General features: G+C 43.8%; 2 protein-coding genes across 2 annotated transcripts in view; both read right to left on the minus strand.

The window, feature by feature from the left end:
* The window catches only part of CNN3 (calponin 3), a 102,884-nt gene that overhangs the window by 15,026 nt on the left and 66,222 nt on the right, over window positions 1-21,636 (minus strand). The gene's annotated exons all lie outside the window — the stretch shown is intronic.
* On the minus strand, window positions 3,550-15,245 carry LOC309561649 (uncharacterized protein; the record flags this gene model as incomplete). Its single annotated transcript, XM_082265643.1, has 3 exons — window positions 3,550-3,731; window positions 12,020-12,992; window positions 15,114-15,245. 3 exons carry the CDS (start codon window positions 15,243-15,245, stop codon window positions 3,550-3,552), a joined length of 1,287 nt encoding a protein of 428 aa, XP_082121769.1.

The raw sequence follows: 21,636 nt of genomic DNA on the forward strand, positions 1-21,636 counted from the left end.
AATAAAAAATAAAGATAAATCTTTACAGAGACTTGCTGGCCATCAACAGGAAATAACCAAGTTATATAAATCTAGGCGTATGGCATAAGACAATTTATTTTTTTTAAATACTTTTTATTACAGAATTATTTAATCATTACAAATAATATGCATCTCTTAACATACTCAATCACATACTTTTGGTTCCACAAGGGATCCCTACATTCACAACTTTACAGATAGAAGAGAATCAGCGTACTATATAACATGACATATCCATCTTAATATATTAACATACCCTTATACTTTGGTAATTAGACAATTGTTTCCTTCCATATTTCACTCTTAAAGAGTAACATTGGCATTTACCCATACATCCCAAATCTTATGATATTTTTGTATTACCCCTCTATGTTCATACATGATCTTTTCATAGGGAATAATTTGATTAACAGTTTTAATCCATTGATTCACTGACAGTGATGTCGCCTGTAACCATTTTACCGCTATTTGTTTTCTGGCTAAAAATAATGTTTCCTGTATTAGTATCTTATTATATTTTGACCATATTTCCTCCTCCAACAACCCAAACAGACAAAGTTCAACAATAGATGGAATTGGTCTTGTCAAGACCGTTAACAAGATCTCCGTCACTTGTCTCCAAAACTCAACTGTGAATTCACAATTCCACATCAGATACAAGAAATCCATCCCCTCTCGGTGGCATCTCTGACACTCCGATGTGGCCCTCCGTCCCATTCTATGTAATCTACTTGGACTCAAATATATTTCATGTGTCATGTATAATTGTATTAAACTATTTGCTGCTGGTGATACTGTTAAATGTATAGAACAAATCTCTTCCCATTTATCATCCATCATATTCAAAATAATCTCTTGCCATTTATCTCTTACTCTCAACTTATTTCTATTTACCTTTGCCTGGATTAAACATGAGTAGAGTATGGAGATCAGACCCTTTGGGCCATGTGACCTCAATACTCCAATAGGGTATTTTGATATCTTACATTTTTGTGGCCTCATTTGTGTCTGTAAGGCATCCTGGAGTTGCAGATATTTAGAATTTTTTTTGGGTTATGTTGTACCGCTCACATATACCGTATTTTCCGGCGTATAAGACGACCCCCCTAATCTTCATCTACCGGTAATACTTATACTTAGGTTACCTTGGAGATATAATACTCGGCGTATAAGACGACCCCCCATTTTTGGGGGATTTTTTTGAGGTTCAAAAGTAGTCTTATACGCCAGAAAATACAGTACTCAAAAGAGTATATTATCCCATCATTATATATTTGTGCCAGCGTATAAATGCCTTTCTGTTTCCAAAACTCGCTGTCCATATGAGTACTTATTTGATCCAAGCCCGGGTTATTCCATAATGGGACTTCTTGTGGAAGATCACTAAATCCCTTCACTTCTTTTGTTTCTCTCCAGACCGATCTTGCTAGGGGTTACAATGGGAAATTTTATCCTAGGTATAATGCTTGTGCTTCTAAACTCACTTAATAAGTTAGATTCCCAGCATTCTTAACCACTTACCGCATACTAACGTAGGTCTACGTCAGTAAACTTTGCGGTAGTGTACCGGGATGATGCCTCTAGCTAGAGGCACCATCCCGGTACCGTGGTTTAGAGCCGACGGTTGGCTTTCCGTCGGTACCGACCGATGCGGCTCGGGAGCCGCTCGATCGGTACCCGGGGGGGCGGGAGGGGACGTCCCCCCCCCTCCCGCCGCCTTCCGTGGCTTTGCCCGGGGCTCCCGTTCCACCGGGAGCCCCGAGCACCCAGCCGGCACGTCCGCCGGCTGGATGGAGTCCCGATGAATGCCGGAAACGGCATCGATCGGGTCTCCGATGACGTAACCCGGAGGCGGCGTCCATGACGTCACTTCCGGGTTACTGTGCTGCAAAAGGCGGCAAATTTGAAAAACGGCTGTATGCAAAAATGCCGTTTTCGGCGTTTTGCATACAGGGAAGTGTAGTGGAGGGGTCTAGGGTCTTTTAGACCCTCGATCCCTCCATAAAGTGTACCTGTCACTACATATTGGTGTCACAAGGGATGTTTACATTGCTTGTGACAGCAATAAAAGTGATCAGATTTTTTTTTTTTTTTTAAAACTTTAATAAAGTTAAAAAAATAAATAAAATAAATGGGAAAATAAAAAAAAAAAAAAAAATTTAGCCGCCCCCGTCACCGTTAGCTCGCGCACAAAAAAAAACGTATACGGAAGTCGAGCCGCAAATGAAATCGCTGTTCAAACCACACATGTGAGGTATCGCCGCGATCGCCAGAGCGTGAGCAATAATTTAAAAAAAAGAGCTACACTCTAACTCTAAACTGGTAACCGTTACATAAATTTAAAGCGTCGCAGATTGAGATCTCTTTTGACCGTAGTTTGTCGCGATCCCACGGGGGGGCGCAATTTTAAACCGTAACATGTTGGGTATCTATTTACTCGGCGTGACATGTTCTTTCACAATATACAAAAAAAATGGGCTAACTTTACTGTTTAGTATTTTTTAAAATTAGTGAAATGTGATTTTTCAAAAATTTTCCAAAAAAATGGCGCTTTAAAGACCGCTGCGCAAATACCGCGTGATAAAAAATATTACAATGACCGACATTTTATTCTCCAGAGTCTTTGCTAAAAAAATATATATAATGTTTGGGGGTTCTAAGTAGTTTTCTAGGAAAAAATACTGATTTAAACTTGTAAACAAAAAGTGTCCGAAATAGGGCTGGGGCTTAAGTGGTTAAAAAGCATCCCTCTACATCTAACCCATAGCCCGGATTCAACCACTTCTGTAGATGCTTTAGCTGACCTGCCAGATATTACAAATATACATCTGGTAGAGCCAGTCCTCCCTCCATTTTTGGCTGCTGTAACGTTGTTAATTTTAATTTACATCTGTCATTAATCCATATAAATCTTGAAAAGTAAGAATTTTTTAAATATCAGTTTAGGTATTACTGGTGAATGTGAGAATACATAGACATTTTGGTAATATTATTGTTTTAATCAAACTTATTCTTTCTACAACTGATAGTGGCATTTTAGACCATATCCCCAATTTATTTTTTATATATTCCATTAGGGGATATACATTAGCCCCCAGCGATCCCCAAATATTTAAATGTATCAGCTATTTGTAATGGGTAGTTAATACTCTTTGTCTGTATTTTCTGTCGAAGTGGCATCAATACTGATTTCTGCCAGTTTATCTTTAAACCGGAGAAATCACCAAAATCATTTATAATCCTCATTGCCTCATCCAGTGTACTCTGGGAATCATTCATATACAATACAATATCATCCACATATAACCCAATATGTTCTGTCCTCCCTCCTATCGTTATCCCTTTATATCCCTTAGATTGTCTAAATCCCAGGGCCATTATCGCTATTGCTATAGCAAACAAGTGGGGGGGTCAGCGGGCACCCCTGACTTGTCTCCCTATACAATCTTACAGGGGATGACAATTTATAATTTACCAATATAGTCGACCATGGTTGTTTATATATTATCTCTATCCACCTAATAAAGTTTACCCAAATCCAAATTTATTCATCGCCACCCTTAGAAACAGCCACTCAATAGAGTCAAATGCTCTTGCTGTATCCAAAGATGCCAACGCACTTGTTTCCGGGACATAATCCTTTAATTGTGCTACTACTTGCGTTCTTATATTTATTGATGTTGATTTCCCAGGCATAAATCCTGTCTGATCTTTATGGATTATAGTTGGAATTACTGTATTTAATCTTTTCACCAAAATTTTTGCTAGTATTTTGTAATCTATACTCAACAATGAAATTGGTCTATAAGAAGAGCATTCTCTCATTTCTTTATCAGGTTTAGGTATAACTGTAGCCTCAAACATAGAGTCAGACAGTAACCCTTGCCTAAAACATATTTATATATAGCTTAGTGAGGGCTGGTACCATGATATCTATATATTGTACATAAACTTTTAGCGATATCCCATCAGGGCCTGGAGCTTTACCCTTTGTCATTGCTAAAATGGCCATCCTCACCTCTTCCTCCGCGATCTGTTCCTCCATTCTCAATCTATTCTCCATAGCAAGCTCAGGGATAACTTAGTCACTTAAGTATCTTTCTATTTCTTCCTCCCTATATGACATTGTGAATGTGTACATTGAAACATAATCATAAAAAGTTTTACTTATTTCTTCCGTTAAATATACCTCTTCTCCATTTTTATCTCAAATTTTTGGAATTACTAATGCTGTTATTTGCCGATCAGAAATGCTGACAGTTTACCTATTTGATCTCCATGTTCATATTTCTTTTGTCTTCGGAAGAATAATCTTCGCTTAGAATTGGCTATAATATGATTCTTATGTCTGCGGCAAAGATTTTCCCATTTTTGTTGATTATGATCTGTACCAGCTTTCATAAAATCTACTTCTGCCTGCATACATGCTTGTGCCAACTCCTCTTCTCTTCCGTTTGTCTTTTTTTATATAGGCTATTGTAGATTTTAAGGTTCCTCGTAAATATGCCTTAAATGTATCCCATATAACTCCATCAATTTGGGAGTCCTCATGAGCCTCCCAGAACATTTTTAACTGATCTATTACTCTATCATTTGTGCCTGAGACAACCAATATGGGTGTAGTCTCCATCCAGGGCATCTTCCCTTAGGGCCTCTATTGTTAAACAGCAGACCTATGGTGAATGATCAGGCACACTTCGTGGTAGATACTTGACTGAGTTCACCAAAGGTATTGTTTTCACATTAACGAGTATCAAGTCTATCCTAGACATGCTCTTACCGGGTACCGAACAAGAATATGCTCTAGTATGGGGATACTTTGACCTCCATATATATATATATATATACACACACACACACACAGAGGCTACCTCCCATGCAAACTTTAATATACCTATTCCCCCCACTCGGTCCCGTATGCTTTTCCCGTTTTTTTATCGAATGTGGGGTCCATTAACTTATTAAAGTCTCCCATACATATAACATATGCATCCGGGTATTGCATCATAAATATAACTTCCTTTAATATTTTCATATTAGCTGGGGGTGGGGGAATTATAAAGCCCTATTACGAAAAGGTAATGAGAACACCCTAGCATACACAAATATATATCTTCCTTCCGAGTCTTTTTTAAACTTGAATACATTCCCAAGATACAGACCGATGCACCATCAGTGAAACACCTCTTGAATATGTTGTGTGACACGTATGGCACACCCACTGAGCCCATACTTTCTTTAAACATTCTAAAACGTTCCATTGTCATATGTGTTTCTTGCAAGCAGATAATTTTGGCCCTAGTTTTATGAATAACTGAAAAAAACTTGATTTTGTTTTTCTGCTGTTCTAAGGCCCCTTACATTCCATGTTAGAAAGCCACATTGCTCAACCAATTCTGATCTATTCCAATTTGTAACTTATAATATAATTCCATCCACATATGTTCCCCATTTCTAGTCATCCCTTATTTTTAAGTAGCTCCCAGCACCAGTCCTTGTATACACTAATCTCTTTTCCTCTATCTGCATAAAACCCATTCTTAATCATCCACTCTACTACATTCATACCCCATCCAAGAAATACATATAGCCAAATAGTAATAAAAAGAAAAAGAATAAAAGAAAAATCGGGCATTGCCACCATAAAGCATATGCTTATATGTAGGCAATATAGATTAAGCTCAGCCCATCCAGCTCTGGGGATCCATTAGTATTCCTTTCGGCTTATTTTCAAATTCTACAAGGACAAAAAAAATTTGACACCTTCACTCAAAAAAAAAAAAAAAAAAGGGAGAGAAGACGTGTTATATATGCTCCTTAGCCACAATAATGTTATAGTGCAAAAAAAAAAAAAAAAAAAAAAGTTTTCTTCTTTCTTTTTTTTATTCCAAAATTATCCTGTGACCATCTTATTACTCCATGGTGTTTGTCATTATTTCTTCCTTCCTTCTATAGAACTAAACCCAAACCTGTGCAATATATCTCTTATTCATCCATTTAATTCAAATAATTTCTTTTTTTTTTTTTTTTTTTACACTGAAAAACACAAATACACCTCAATCGCAAAACATACACAAATAAAAAGGGGGAACAATAAGTGCAATAGTGCAACCGCTTATCCAGCATTAAAACATTTTTTTACCACTCCTCCCCCCACAAAATCCATCATCATAGTCCATTATAGAACCAGTTAATTATCCCATAGTATCAATTTTATCCTCTTAACTATTTTCTTCATAAGTTCATTCAGCTTCAAGATTTAATCATTTTGTAGCTATGTTTTTACTCAAAGTCAAAGCAGCTTTATATGTTCTCAACCATTCTTGTGCTTCATCTGGAGTGCTAAAAAAACACTGTTTTCCCATTATCCTCTACTATCAGTCTAGCAGGATATGCCATTGAGTATACTATTTCTTTTTCTCAAAGTTTCCGCTTAATTTCATTAAATGTAGCACGCGGTTTCTGTAATTCCAATGAAAAATCTGGGAATATGGATACTTTGTGACTTTCAAACTGTAGGATGCCTTTGTCTTGCCTTCCACAACACTTGATCTCGATCCTTGCAGTTTAGTAGGTGTGCTATTATTGGTCTTGCAGGTGCACCTGGTTGTGGGGATCTTGCTGGAACTCTAGGAGCTCCCTCTACTGCAAATGCAGTGGAAAACTCTACCTCAGAAAAAAATGTTTTTAACCATTTTTCCACAAATACACCCGTGTTCTACCCTTTAGCTCTTTCAGGCATCCCCACAATCCTAATATTATTCCGCTGTATGCGTTTCTCCAAATCATCCATTTTCTGTTGCCATCAGTTTGCTTTCCCATGTCTGCTACTTTTTTTAGATATCGGAGGTATTGCATCCTCTATAGCTGACACACTGTTTTCTACTTCAGCCATCCTTTCCCCAATGTTCTTAATATGTCTAAGCAGTCCTATATCTTCCTTTAGCTCCTCAATTTTACCTGTAAAGGTGCTGCTGCTTATTTGTATTGCTGCCAGAAGCTGTGTATTCATTTGCTCTAGAGTAAGCCTCGGTTGCCGGTCAGTTTGCTCAGACTGAGTGGTGCTCACTTTTTGTGTCTCCACATTTGGCCGATCGCCACTCCGCATCACAGGCGGGCTCCGTCCGCCCTCCTGCTTTTCTGTCCTGGCATATTCTCAAAGCCGCCCTGCCGCCGCATGTCGGTCCTTGCTCATTCTGTCGCCGTATTCACCGGATGAAAAACCCCCCTTATAATGGGTCCTCGGAGCCACGGATACATTACAGGATTCTGACGGAGCCTAGAGGCTGAGCATGGAGCTCACGCTGACCACGCTCCTCTAACCACTTCCGTGCATGGTAAAGGAAGTCATGCCCTGACCAAGACAATATATTAAATGGATATATGTTCATTTCCCTCCACATACGCCAGATATACCTCTGCTGCAATTATACTGTCAAAACACACAACTCTAGGGTCAATTTCCAGCCCAATATTCAAGACGGTGAGTGGGGAGAGGAAACCTGCATAAATATGGGAAGAACGTAAGATATAGGTCTAAGATATTCCAGTATAATTGACTACACTAGAACTGGTTACAAACAGTTATAGCACACAGTGCTCTTTCTATTAAAGCTCTATTCTTTATTAAAGTGAACCATTATCCATCATAAATATTTAAAAAAGTAAAATAGTCTAGAAAATCCTCTTCAGTGCCTCATGAGATTGCTTTCTTTAGGCACAAAATCAGCTTATTGCTCACCAGTCTCCTGTCCGACAAGTGTGCCTTGCTCAACAATTAATGCAACCTTGTCTAGTTTGCTAAATTGTGGGGAACTTTACAAGAATCCATGCCCAAAGTCAAAGCTCAAAGTATATAAAGGTTCATCAGAATGAAAGAAAAAAAAAAAATGCAATAAAATCCCTTTTATAATGTATTTTTTTTATCATTTTATTCACTTTAATTAGGATGTGGCAGTGACTCCTACGTTGTTTTGTAATGACTGGGGCGTCTCACCCCCTTAAAACATGATAGGAAACAGTGAATTCTTCAGACAATAGGTGGGAGGCAGCCCCGGCTGACAACAACAGCACACCAGGAGACCGTCCACAAGGAAATGTCACTGCAGACATCTTCCTGCAAGCTCAATAAATCAGGACATTTGTCAGGTGCACACACGTGCCAACTCCACAAACTGACAAAACTTGAGCTAATCACTGCGGATATATAATACAAGGTACTGTGCTTTAAAACAGACGCCACTGAAGTGCTTTAAAACAGACGCCACTGAACACAGACAATCTGATATCTGGTACTGGGGGAGATTTCATGTCATGTGATACTTAGCCTGGGCCACCTTACCTGTGCTGTTGATCATGGATGGCACATTTGGAGTAGAATGCCAACTAATCTAAATTGGTTGTAAAAACAGATCTTTACCTTAAAAACCCCTTTCTTGGAGTACATCACGCAGGACACAAGAGAGTTCATTCTAATTGACCAAAAGCAACCCAAACAGCTTACAGTATAAGTAGTTATGATTCCGCGCTACAGTATAGACAAAATGGCTGCTGCCTACCTCACATATGGAAATCAAATATAGAGGGAGAGGTATAGGTTGTGCTGCCTATTTAGTGTGTGTAATCCTCATAGGAAAGAAATAGCACTAATATGCAAAAAAGTTGCTATCCCTTTAAATAAACCTCAGATGCATGCGATCATCTCACATAAAAAAAAAAACCTTAGTTACTTACCGGTGACGGTATTTCTAAGAGCCTTTCAGGACAGCACCTGGAGAGAGCGCAGCTCCACCCAATCCACAGGAAACACTGCAAATAAAAACTCCTCCTCTTCCACCATGCCTCAGTCATAGAGTAGCCTCCGACATGCTGGAAAACATAAACTACCACAGGTTAAACATTTACAAATTATATTATAAACAAAACCAAGGGGGGGGTAGCTGCTGCTGTCCTGAAAGGCTCTTAGAAATACCGTCACCGGTAAGTAACTAAGGTTTTCTCAGATCGCCTTTCAGGACAGCACCTGGAGAGGATAAGCGAGTAACTTACACTTAGGGTGGGACCACTGCCTGCAGAACTTTTCTGCCGAAGGTTTGATCCTGAGCTGACAACAAGTCCAACCTGTAATGTCTAATAAAGGTTGAATAGCTGGACCAGGTAGCTGCCTTGCAGATTTGATCAGGCAAAGCACCGGCCCTTTCAGCCCATGAGGTTGCCACAGACCTTGTAGAATGCGCCAAGATGCCTTCTGGAGGTTCTTCTCCTTGAGCTACATAAGCCTGTTCAATTGCCCATCTGAGCCATTTGCCTAAAGTGCTCTTTGATGCTTTTTCTCCTATACGGGACCCTGAGAAGATGACAAATAATGCATTTGTCTTTCTAAATTCCTTAGTTACCAGGAGGAACTGAAGCATCTCCTCACATCCAAGGTATGAAAGGATTCTTCCCGAGTATTACTAGGAGTTGAGGAGAAAGATGGTAAGACAATTTCTTGTGATCTATGAAAAGATGAAGCAATCTTTGGAAGAAAGGCTGGGTCCGTTCTTAGGACTACTCGATCTGCAAAAATTGTCAAAAAAGGGTCTGAAATTGAGAGGGCCTGGATCTCACTGATCCTCCTGGCCGAGGTAATTGCTATCAAAAAGATAGTTTTCAAAACTAAATTCTTCAGGGAAGCCTCTTTTAAAGGTTCAAAAGGAAACTTAGTTAGACCTTGTAACACAATGGTCAAATCCCATTTGGGAAATACTTTAAGGGCTATCGGCCTATTGCGGGCTAATGCCTTGAAAAAACAAATGATTAGAGTCTCTTGGGACAAAGTCTTTTCGAAAAAAACTGAAAGTGCCGCTACTTGCGTCTTTAAAGTACTTGCTGCTAGTCCTTTCTCCATTCCCTCATGGAGGAACTCAAGCACTGAAATTAAATTTTTTAATTCAAAATTTCTGCTGGAACACCAAAAGTTGTATTTTCTCCAGACTTGCAAGTAAATATCCCTAGTCACCTTCTTCCTGCTGGAGAGAAGGGTGGAGATAACTTTTTCTGACAGGCCTCTGGCTCTCAAGATGTCCTCTTCAGTAATCACGCTGTCAGTTGTAAGCGGTCCAGTTCTGGGTACACTAGGTTCCCCTGTGTCAAAAGATCTCTCCTGCACGGAAGTTTCCAGGGAGGTTCTGAGGCAAGATTCAGCAGGAGGGCGAACCAAGGTCTCTTTGGCCAGTAAGGTGTAATCAGAATCAAGTTGGTCTTTTCTTCCCTGAACTTTTTGAGAACCAACGGAATCAGTTGGAATGGAGGGAATGCGTAAGACAAACGGAAGTCCCATGGATGGGCTAGAGCATCCAAGCCCCAGTCCTGATCCTCCCTGTGTAGGGAAAAGAATCTTTGGACTTTGGTGTTTTGTTGACAAGCGAACAAATCTATTTGGGGAAGACCCCAGACTTCCACGATCTGCATGAATACTTCTTGATTCAGACTCCATTCTGATTCCAACACCTTTTTCCTGCTCAGCAGATCTGCTAGAAGGTTTTGTGACCCCTTCAGATGCACCGCTGTCAGAGAGGCTAGATTTTTCTCCGCCCAGGAGAGTAGCTGTTTTGCCAGATCTGATAGCTGTCTGCTTCTTGTGCCTCCTTGCTTTGACACGTAGGCCACTGCTGTCATGTTGTCCGACAGAACTTGCACATGATGGCCCTTGACTGTCTTTTGAAAGGACCAAAGACCCAAAAGGATGGCTTTCAACTCCCGCCAGTTGGATGATTTCCTGGACTCTGCTTTGGACCATGTCCCTTGCACTGTCCGGCCTTCCAGGTGGGCTCCCCAACCCCACGAACTGGCATCCGTCGTCAAGACGTTTGTTCGTCTGGAAAGTCCATTGCAGACCTTCTTCCAGATTTCTGGAATTCCTCCACCACCACAGAGATCTCTTTGCTTTCGTGGAGATTCTGATGGATTTCTCCAGATGTTCCGGGTATGACCAACTCTGCAGAATGTCTCTCTGGAGAAGCCGGGAATGCAGTCTTGCCCACTGTACTGCAGGGATAGCGGCTGTGAGCAAGCCCAAAGCTGCCATGGCCGACCTGACAGTAACCTGATGATTGGTTTGTAATCGAGCAACTGCGTTCTGAGTCTTCTCGATCTTTTCTTGAGGTAGAAACACTTTCTGGAGAACCGAATCTATTCTGTATCCCAGAAATTTTATCTGCTGAGATGGAATCAAGCTGGACTTCTCCAAATTCATGAGCCACCCCAAACTCTCTAGGTGGTCCTGAGTCTCCTGAAGGTGTACCAACGCCTGGCTCTTGGACTCTGCAAAAATTAGCAGATCGTCCAGGTAAGGGACAATTGAAATACCCTTCAGCCTTAATGGCTCTAGGGCATCCGCCATTACCTTGGTAAACACCCTTGGAGAAGATGAGAGGCCAAAGGGGAGGGCCCTGAACTGCAGATGCCAGACCGATTCCCCGAGATTGACCGCCAGCCTTAGGAATTTCTGGCACTCCTGATTTATTGGGATGTGCAGGTAAGCGTCCCTCAGATCCAAGGATGCCATGAAACAGTTTGGGGACAACAGTTTGGTCACTGAATAAATGGTGTCCATCCTGAAGTGCTTGTACCGAATTGATCTGTTTAGGATTTTCAAATTTAGAATCATTCGGTACTTGCCTGAGGGTTTTTTTACTAGAAAGATCTGAGAATAAAACCCACGGCCTTGTTGCCCCTCGGGGACTTGGATAATCACTTCCTGTTGAATCAGCTCTTGTAAAAGAGACATCATTGAGGAAGCCTCTTCCGGATCCCTTGGAAGGGGAGTAACATGGAATCTGCTTGGAGGTGTCTCCGAAAACTCCAGCTTGTATCCTTGAGCCACTATATTCTTTACAAAGGGGCTTGCGGATACCTCTTCCCAACGCGGGAGGAACCATAACAGCCTTCCTCCCACTGGAAGACTGTTGTCACTTGCTTTTATTGGCCTGGTCAGGTGGTCTAAAGAGGACTCCACCTTTCCCTTTGCCTTTATGGGAGGTCCATCTTGATCTCTGATCTTGTTCACGACCTCTGTTGGTTTGTTGAACAGAACGAAATCTCTTCTTAGGAGGCGATTTCTTTTTTGACGGAAAGGCCTTCTTATCCGCCGTTCTGTCAAGAATTGCTTCCAAATCAGGCCCGAAAAGCAAGTCACCGGCAAAAGGTAAACCACAGAGTTTCACCTTAGAAGCTGAATCACCTGTCCAGGTTTTCAACCAGACCGCCCTCCTGGCAGAGTTGACGAGGGCTGCTGACCTGGCAGACATTTTAATGGATTCAGCAGAAGCATCGGCCATATATTTTACTGCCTTTAGGAGCAGCGGAAATGAATCCAGGAGATCTTTCCTTGCTGTTCCAGCCTCCACATGCCCTTTAAGTTGTTCGAGCCAGCACTCAAGATTTCTGGCTACCACCGTGGAGGCCATGGCCGGCTTAAGGCTGGACGTAGAGGAGTCCCAAGCCTTTTTAAGGAGAGAATCTGCCCTTTTATCCATGGCGTCTTTCAGAACACCCATGTCTTCGAACGCCAAATCCGTGCGGCGAGACACCTGAGAAAAAGCAGCATCCACTCTGGGCTTTTTGTTCCATAGGTGCGCCGTATCCTCTTCAAACGGAAATCTCCTTCTTAGGGATTTAGAGAAAAAAGGGGCCCTCTCTGGGTCCTTCCACTCTTTTTCAATAGATTCCGTAAGGACTTTATGAACAGGAAAAACCCTGCGCTTTGTCTGTTCAAGGCCCTGGTACATTCTGTCATGAAGTGAAACTTGCACCTTTTCTTCTGCGATTTCCAATGTGGTGTAAATCGCTTTCAGCAACTCCTCAACCTCTTCCAAGGATAATTTGTATCTGGAAGAACTAGCCACCTCTTCCTTCTCTTCCTCCTCTGAATCCCTGATGGAACAGAGAGCACTCTCCCCCTCATCTTCTGAATCGCTTGACACTGCAGACTTAGAAGTAGACGCTTGGGAAGATGTACCACCCGTTTGTTGGGAATCTGAAAGAACTTGTGGCGTCCTGGATAACAGGGAACGAACTGAGGACAGGGTGTCTGTGAGTTCTTTAAATGAAGATATGAATTCATTATTCTGCTGACTAGACTCTTCCTTCACAAGGTCAGCAATACATGCTTTACAAAGTGGCTTCACCCAGGAATCTCTGAGTGGATTCTTGCATGAAGGGCATTTCCTTGATGCTGGGGCTCTTGTCTTCACTGTGGCTTTAACCTAGTAAAGAAAAAGCCACCATGAAAGCCCAATAACCACTAATAAAAGAAAAACCACCACCTAGTGATTTCTTGCAAGGGAGAAAATCGTGACCCACACCAAAAAAGGATCAGAAGAAAGAGACTCCCTTATGTATATGTATCCTGTTAGACTGGGAACAGTTACTCAGTCTACAGGGCAGGCTCCAAAGGAGGAAGGAAGAAACCCCACAATAAAAGCTCACACAGTAAAGAAAAAAGAGGCACCACTGCACCTCTCCTACCTGAGCTTGGCCGGCGCTGGCGGTGCCTGCTTCCACCGTCGCTGCAGACTTTTTCTCCATGTTGTTGAAAAGCGCAGCTTGCTGGCAGATCTCTCCATTTAAATACCGCTTCCCGCGTCCTCCTCTGTGGACCGGAAGCGGAAGCGCCGACCTCGTGACCTGCCTCTGACCCCTGCGTGTACTGCGGTTGGAGCAAACGCCGCCACGCCCCCACCGGAAGTCCCGTCCACCGGAAGTGACGCCGCGCGTCCCCGGGATCAGAGTCCGAAAGTGCGGGAGATTCAAAAGCCAAAAGCGGCTCCCCGCCCGCCGACCGGCCGAAGCGCGGACCTCTGACGCCCGGACCGGATCCTCCGATGGGTTTCAGCTCCCCTGAGCGAACGAGGTGAGAGGCTCCGGAGCATACCCCCTTTGACACTCCAGGGAGGGGAGCTGGGATGGTCTCCATGCTGAAACAGCAAACACAAAACTGGGCAACAAATCCTTCTCTCCCCCTGGAGAGAGTGCAGCCCTTTCCACATAGCTCCTGCAATGCTTCCACCATGGCGGAGGAAACACAAATGACTGTGGCATGGTGGAAGAGGAGGAGTTTTTATTTGCAGTGTTTCCTGTGGATTGGGTGGAGCTGCGCTCTCTCCAGGTGCTGTCCTGAAAGGCGATCTGAGGAAAAAAATTTATAAAGTGCAAACATACTAGGAAAAATTGCCAACCAATTGGTAATCCACAAATCTAAACTACTCCAGCACACTGTGTGTAGGTGGAGACTACAGCGCCATCGCCTCACTTCCAGTTTTGAGCTTTTCTGGTCCATGAACGCAGGGTGTCCCAGACACAGTGTTTGACTTACTGCCTTCAGTCTTTGAACCTCCAAGTACTTTTTTTGCTTTTAACAATAAAAAAGCTTGTTTACGGACTTGCACTATGAGATGCCTTCTTTGGCCATCTACCCCAAGACCCGGTGAGGAGACATAGGACCGTGCAGTAACCTATTTGTTGGTGTCTCTGACCCCGCTGGGGTTCAGTCCGCTGGTGAATGCGGATCTGAGGGGGGGGAGCACTAGTGGATTCACCTCCTGTTTTCATCACCAAAAGACGGGCACTGCACTTTGCTGTTTTTTTGCAACAGTCACTTTATAATATTTATAAGGACTCAAAACATTTTTTTGAACATTTATGGGATTATTTCATTGATTTGTTTATTATTCATATTTATTTTTTATATTATATTATTTTTATGTATACTGTGACAGTGTGCTGGAGTATTTTAAATTTGTGGATTACCACTTGGTTGGGAACTTGTACTAGCATGTTTGCATTTTACTAAGGTTTTTCTCATAGGAGATCATTTTGGTATTTCTTTCCTAGGAGGATTACACACAATAAATAGGCAGCCCCACCTATACCTCTTCCTCTATATTTACCAAACAGCTTACAGGCCTAACCGTTATCAATCCACTTAACAGAAGAGGAAAAAAACTGACAAGGCCTTTAAAAGGGCTGACTGTAGGATTTTCCAACCGATAGCAATGTCCGCCACAGCTTGAATATCCCTGTATTAGCAGAAGACCAGAACGTTGTCTTACAGGTCTGGGAAATGGAGGCCTAATGTTGAAAAGCCCATGAAGCACCAGCGCTTCTGCTGGAGTGGGCCTTCCCTTCTGAGGCTCCTGCTCCACTTCAGCCGCATCTACCGCCACGGGAGCCACACTATCCATCTCTGGATACACCCAGGCAACCCATGGGTAAGATTGGGCATCAAAAACATATCTCCCAGGCCTGTACCAAGTCTCGGCCGCCTCCACTCATGGATTGCTTCCTACTTAGGCCGCAATCCCCAGCCTTGAGTAACCTGGCAGAACCAAAATGCGACAGTGACTGTAGATGTCCTACATTTAAAGCTACACACCCTGCTACAAGATTTAACCCACAACAACATCACCAAAGAAGTGGGGAAAATAGCACACAAGATTAGAGGTGAAATAGGGTGGAAAATAAGTTCAATGAACTGGTGCAATACATTCATGTTCTGGAAGAAGATAATGCTGCTCTTAAATGCGCCTCTATCTCTAGGATCTTTTTGTCACCTTAGCCCCTCATATTCCGGACACAGATTAGCGTCTTGATCAGGCTCACAGGTCTTTAGCCCCCAAACTACCACCAGGCACAAATTCTAGAGACATCATTGTACGTATCCATTATTATGAAAGTAAAGAAGCACTCACTTTAGCAACACGCAACAAATCCCGCATTGCTTTTGAAGGTGCCAAGATTAAAATTTTTAGTAATTTGTCACCTATCACCTTGGCAAAACGATAAAGTCTACGCCCTGTTACTACCCATCTACAAAATCCCCAGGTAACCTATCGCTAAGGGTTTCCCCTTCCGGTTGTCTGCCTCCAAAAATGGGACACAGTACTCTATGTGGGAGCTTTAGGAAAGAGGCATTCATTCGCAATCTGGGCCTTCCACCACTCTCTAAAGATGACCTTTAACTCCCCCACCAACATCACGACCGCTTTCTACCCATTGAAAAACCTGGACCCGTTCGTCAGATCGTAGAAAACTTCCTCCACTCCTCAATGTTCTACTCATCCCAGATACCCCACCTGACTACTTCATCCTGATTAATGTGCACTTCTAAATTTTACATGGATGACTTGCCTTCATCCGTGTGATGCAGACTCTAAAGATTTCATCTCCCTACTCATGGGAACATCACGAGAGTCTGCATTACAATATTCTGTTTGGTTGTTTCCATCTCATTTGCTTTATCGCCACAGATTTCAGAAGGAGACAGGGCCTTAATGCCAATTCTTGCAGGCCACCTTGCTCCTCTCCGCTGTCCTAGGCACTCGCCTTGGACTCCTGAGGGTCATGTTCTCCTCAGGTCTCAGTGTTACTTTTTCTTTTTTTCTCAGGTCCTTTGAGTTTCCTTTGATTTTGCATCTCATTTCAATTGTTTCGGTTTCCAACTCAAGTGTTTATACATTAATGACTTTTTTCTTATACACCATGGACATTGTTTTTTACCCCTATTAATTGGATAATGTTTGCATTACCTTCATGTTTTGAGATATGGCTTTAAGAATAATTTCTTGTAATGTGAAGGGCTTGAACTCCATTCATAAGAAATGGCTATGAAGGAGTTCAGGTCTTCTAATGCAATGCAGATGTGGTCATATTTCAGGAGACACTTTCGAGGAGGGGGAATCCTCTGAATTTGCCTCTAAATATTTCCCTACCGCCTTTGTAGCTTCAGATGATCCTGGAAAAGCAGACGTAGACATTTTTTTTTTTTTTTTTTAAGCGCTCATGCCCAATACGCATTAAGTAAAGAAAACTTTTTTTAACGTAAAATCCATTTTTCTGATGTACACAGCTCCTGGTATTCATAACCATTGGGTTTTACTGCCCCCTACAGGAGTAAGACCTTAGGCAGAAAAGTATTCTGGCTACACCTATGGGCAGTCCCAGGGGGTATACTCTCTCTCTCTGCTATAGCCACTCAGTTTGGATACAAGCAGTGTCAGGAGAAAAATAACTCCACAGAGGGGTGGGTGCTGTGTCAGTCAATGAACATCATAGAAATGGATTTTACTCTAAGTCAAAAATCCAATTTTATCTTTCGTTCATTGACGGACACAGCTCCTGGCACTCATAACTATTGGGACGTACCAAACCAGTGTTAAACATGAGGGGTGGGAACAACCAAAAAACATTCCCAAGGCTAAACAGCCAACCAGGAACAGGAGCTCACCTGAAAAAAACAATACACACTAAAAGAGGACCAGGTCCTCTAAACAGCAGCCTGCAAAACCTTGCGGCCAAAAGGAAGCATCCTCAGATGCTAACACATCCACTTTATAACACTTTTATAAAAGTGTACACCAACCACCAGGTGGCCCTCTTGCAAACATGCGTCACTGAAGCCTGATGACAAAAGGCCCAGGAGGCACCAAGCGCCCTTGTAGAGTGCGCCTTCACAGGAAAAGGAGGAACCTGACCCCTGATGGAATATGCAAGAACCACTGACTGTCGGATCAATCTGGAAATGGTCGGAAAGGAAGGGGACAACCCTTCGAGGTACGTCCGTGAGCACAAAGAGCCCGGCTTCCTAAAAGATTCCATAGCTGCAAGGTACACCCTAATTGCCCGGACCATATCAAAAGGCACACAAGGCACTTTCCTTTGGATGTTCAGGGCTCGGACAAAGGAAAGGAAACACAATGTCTTCATTCAAATGAAAATCAGAGACAACCTTTGGAAGGAAAGACGGACAGGGACAAAGCACTACCTTATCCTTGTGAATCACCAGATAGGGTGAACAACAGGATAACGCCGCCAGTTCCGACACCCTTTGGGCAGAGGTGATAGCAACCCAAAAGACCACCTTCTGAGACAGCGTAAGCAGGGGAATCTCCCGAATGTTTTCAAAGGGAGGCTTCTGCACCAAATTGAGATCCCAAAGGCGGCAACGGAGCCCGAACTGGAGGGACTAAATGTTAGGCATCCTGAAGAAAGGTACGCACCAGGGAGTGTGTGGCCAAAAGTCATTGAAAGAAAACTGCCAAAGCCAACACCTGGCCCTTGAAGGTACTCAAGGCCAACTTATGTTCAACCCCCCATTGAAGGAAGGTTAAGATCCAAGCCATTGAGAAGTAGTGAGGATGGACCCAAAGCGACACCACGCAATGTACGTCTTCATAGAAGTAGATTTCCTAGCTTTCAACAGAGTGGAAAAATCACCGATTCAGATAAGCCCCTATCCTTCAGCACCTGTGTTTAACAGCCAAGCCATCAAAGCCAGCGACTGTAAAGCAGGATGGAAGATCGGTCCTTGAGACAGCAGATCCTCCCTGAGTGCGGTTAGTCTGAATGTTCCAAGGAACGTCAGACTAACCGCAACAGATCAGCGTACCAAGCCCCACGAGACCAGTCTGGAACCACTAAGATGACCGGAATCCCTTCTGCCTTGATCCTGCGTAGAAGTCTGGGTAGAAGCTTGAGAGGAGGTAAGGCGCAAATCAGCCGATACTGACCCCACGGGGCCAGCAGCGCGTCTGTGGCGTCCGCCAGAGAATCCCTTTCACCGAGCCACAAACCTCTGCACCTTTCTGTTCAGTCAAGAGATCCACCTAAGGGGTGCCCCAATGGAGACACAGATGATGAAACCCCTTTGGATGAAGGGACCACTCCCCTTGGTTCTACGCCTGCCGACGTAGGTAATCTGCCTGCCAATTTTACACCCCCCCTAATGTGTATGGAGGAGGGACTGGAAAAACCAGTTCTGCCCACCTTAGAATGGATTCCATTCTGAACTTCTGTACCCGCACAAAGCTGTTAAGCGCCTTGAGGTCCAGATTGGACACACTTTGCCTTCCTTCCTGGGGACTGAACAGGTTTGAGTAAAAACCCTGAAAAAGTCAGAACCAGGACAATCACCCCTTGAAGTAACAGGTCTTGTACTGCCCCAAACAGGCCCTGTAAGCAGTCTGGGGACAGGCGCAAGTTGGAAGGAAAAAAATTTGCCGGGGGACAAGAGCGAAACTTGATCTTGTAGCCGAACTGAATGACTTTGTGGACCCACTTATCTTGCACCAGGGAAGTCCACGGATCTGGAAACCAGCAAAGACATCCCCCGACCCCCAATACCGGCGAGGGCGCACCTTCATGCTGAAGGAGCCTTCTTGAGTCTGGAGAAGCCTGATCTTGGCTTGCTAGACCAGGTTCTTTTGGATCCTCCAGAAGAGGCCCTGAAAGGTTTTGAGCCCTTGTCAGTCGACCCTGACGGACGAAAAAAAAAAAAAAAAAAAACTTATGAGCCAAGGTCCACGTCTACGACGAGGTTCCTTGCCCTTAGTAGCCTGCGGAAGAAAAGTACTCTTCTCCCCCCCCCCCCCCCGTGAGACCATGATGATTTTATCCAGGGTAGCTCTAAACAGGCAATCTCTTGGAAAGGAAGATCAGTCAAGGCCTTTTTTATAAGTCTGATCCGCAAACCAGCACTTGAGCCAAAAAACACGCCGAAGGACCACTGCCAAAATAGAGAGGCGAGACATCAGGGGAGCCGCATCCAAAGCGGCATCACAGATGAACTGCAGCCCCTGGACCAGCTGGTCCGCCAGTTCAGTAAAGGCAGGGGAGAGCTGTTCCCCCCCCCCCCCCCCCCTCCAGGTCACGGCCCAAGAGCTTAGCTCACTCTGTCAGAGTTTGCGATACTAGGGCAATGGTTAATACTGGCCTCATTGCCGAAACTAGCCAGAGTGTACATATTGCGAGCCACAGCCTCCGTCTTCCGGTCAGCAGGATCCTTAAAGGCTGGGGACCCTTCTAGCAGAATCATGGTTGCCTTAATCTGGAAACTGGAGGGTCCACCACCGGTGGCACAGTCCACTTCTTAAGAAGGGACTGCTCATAGGGGTAAATAGTAAAGCGCTTAGGAACCCCACAGGGACGCTTTGGTTGTCCCCACTCTTTAGCGACAATTCTTTCAAAATAGGCAGGGAAAGGAAACCCCTGTGCTGCTCTGGATGCCTTGTGAGTGCCAAAGGGTACCTGCATCTCCGTCGCAGCTTCAGCTGTATCCTCCTTCTTTAGGGTCTCAGGTACAGATACAATCAGTGCATCCACCAGCGCCTTTTCATGCGTGGTCGCAGACGTGGAGGAATCATCCTCACTATCAGAGGATTCCAGTCACATGGCTGCAGACCCAGCCGGGTGACCCACGTCCGCGGCGGCCAAAATTAGACTGAGGATCTGATGAGGCTGATGAGGCAGGGGGCACTATTTGCCAGCCCATCGCCCGCAAGCCACCTCCACTCGGGTCACAAGCGACTCCAAGACCACCGTCCGTGCATAGATGGATGGTTGGGACCCGGAGGGTATCAGGTGGGGAAATGTGCTCCAAAGACTCCATGAGTTACGGAGTTCTACTATTAAAGACCAACTATAATCAGAAATTGTCTTTTTTTTTTAGGGGTGAATGCATCTCCGCTGGTTTGCGTAGCCGGCAGAAGCACCGGAGGGCGGCGGGAGGATGGGGGGGGGGGCCGCCTGTAACAATCGATCATCGGCTTAACAGCCCCAATGATTGTTCTTATGGTGCAGGGAATTGCCGGCGGAAAAAAAATGATATCTGAATGATGCCTGATCTCCCCAGTGAAGTTCCGGGTGAGAGGTGAGTTGGGAGGAAGTAGAGACAAGACGTTGCTGGAAGAAGCAGTAGAGGAGCGGTTTAAGGGCTGTTCTCGGGTGACTCCGTATAACATCACTGGGTATACAGGCATTTACTCATCAGCATCTGTGGTTCAAGAGCCTGTCTCGGATGACTCCATTGGGATATCTTATCTGAGAGACGCCACTGGTGATACAGGTCTACTTTTACCAGTATCTGGTAAACAGGATTATTTACTGGTGGAGGATACAGCACTTTTGGTGTACACAATCTGGATTAAAAATTTTCACCAAATCTTGGGATTATTTGGACTTTAGAGATTGCCATTTTAGCACTTGTTTATTATTTAGCGTTTACTGATCTAAATCAGATAATACACACTTATCACTGTTTTTGAACTGAATTGTAATATTTTTTTTGATAAGTTCATTCATTTATTATGATTTTTGATTGATCACACATGTCATCATTCACTTAGCGCAGCTTGTTTATTTATTTATTCTAACATGGCACCTGCACAGTAGCACAGACGGGCTTGCGGCACATGCACAGTAGCACAGATTGGCTGACAGCACATGCGCCGTAGTGCCACCAGGTCACACTTGAGCAGAAGGCAGGTGGCTGCACAGAGCAGCCAAAGAATAGCAATGTGTGCCCAGACAGGGTGGCGTGTGTGCACCTTGTGATCATGTATGCCCACAGTGTGCTCTAATGACCCCAGCCAGCCAGGACCAACCATTTAATAGGGACACTTACACATATGCCAAGCAGAGCCAAAAATGGTCTCAATCTTCACCTTCTCCTAGACAGGCATGCTTAATAGCATCTTTAGGAACTGAGCTCAGTCACAGCGGTCTATGACCCTGAACCTGTAAAGAACCCAACCAGCTAACTCACAGATGCAACCAAACAGCGCACACATAGAATCCAGT

This window comes from Pelophylax lessonae (genome assembly GCF_965119305.1).
Source record: "Pelophylax lessonae genome assembly, chromosome: 8".
Classification (NCBI taxonomy): domain Eukaryota; kingdom Metazoa; phylum Chordata; class Amphibia; order Anura; family Ranidae; genus Pelophylax; species Pelophylax lessonae.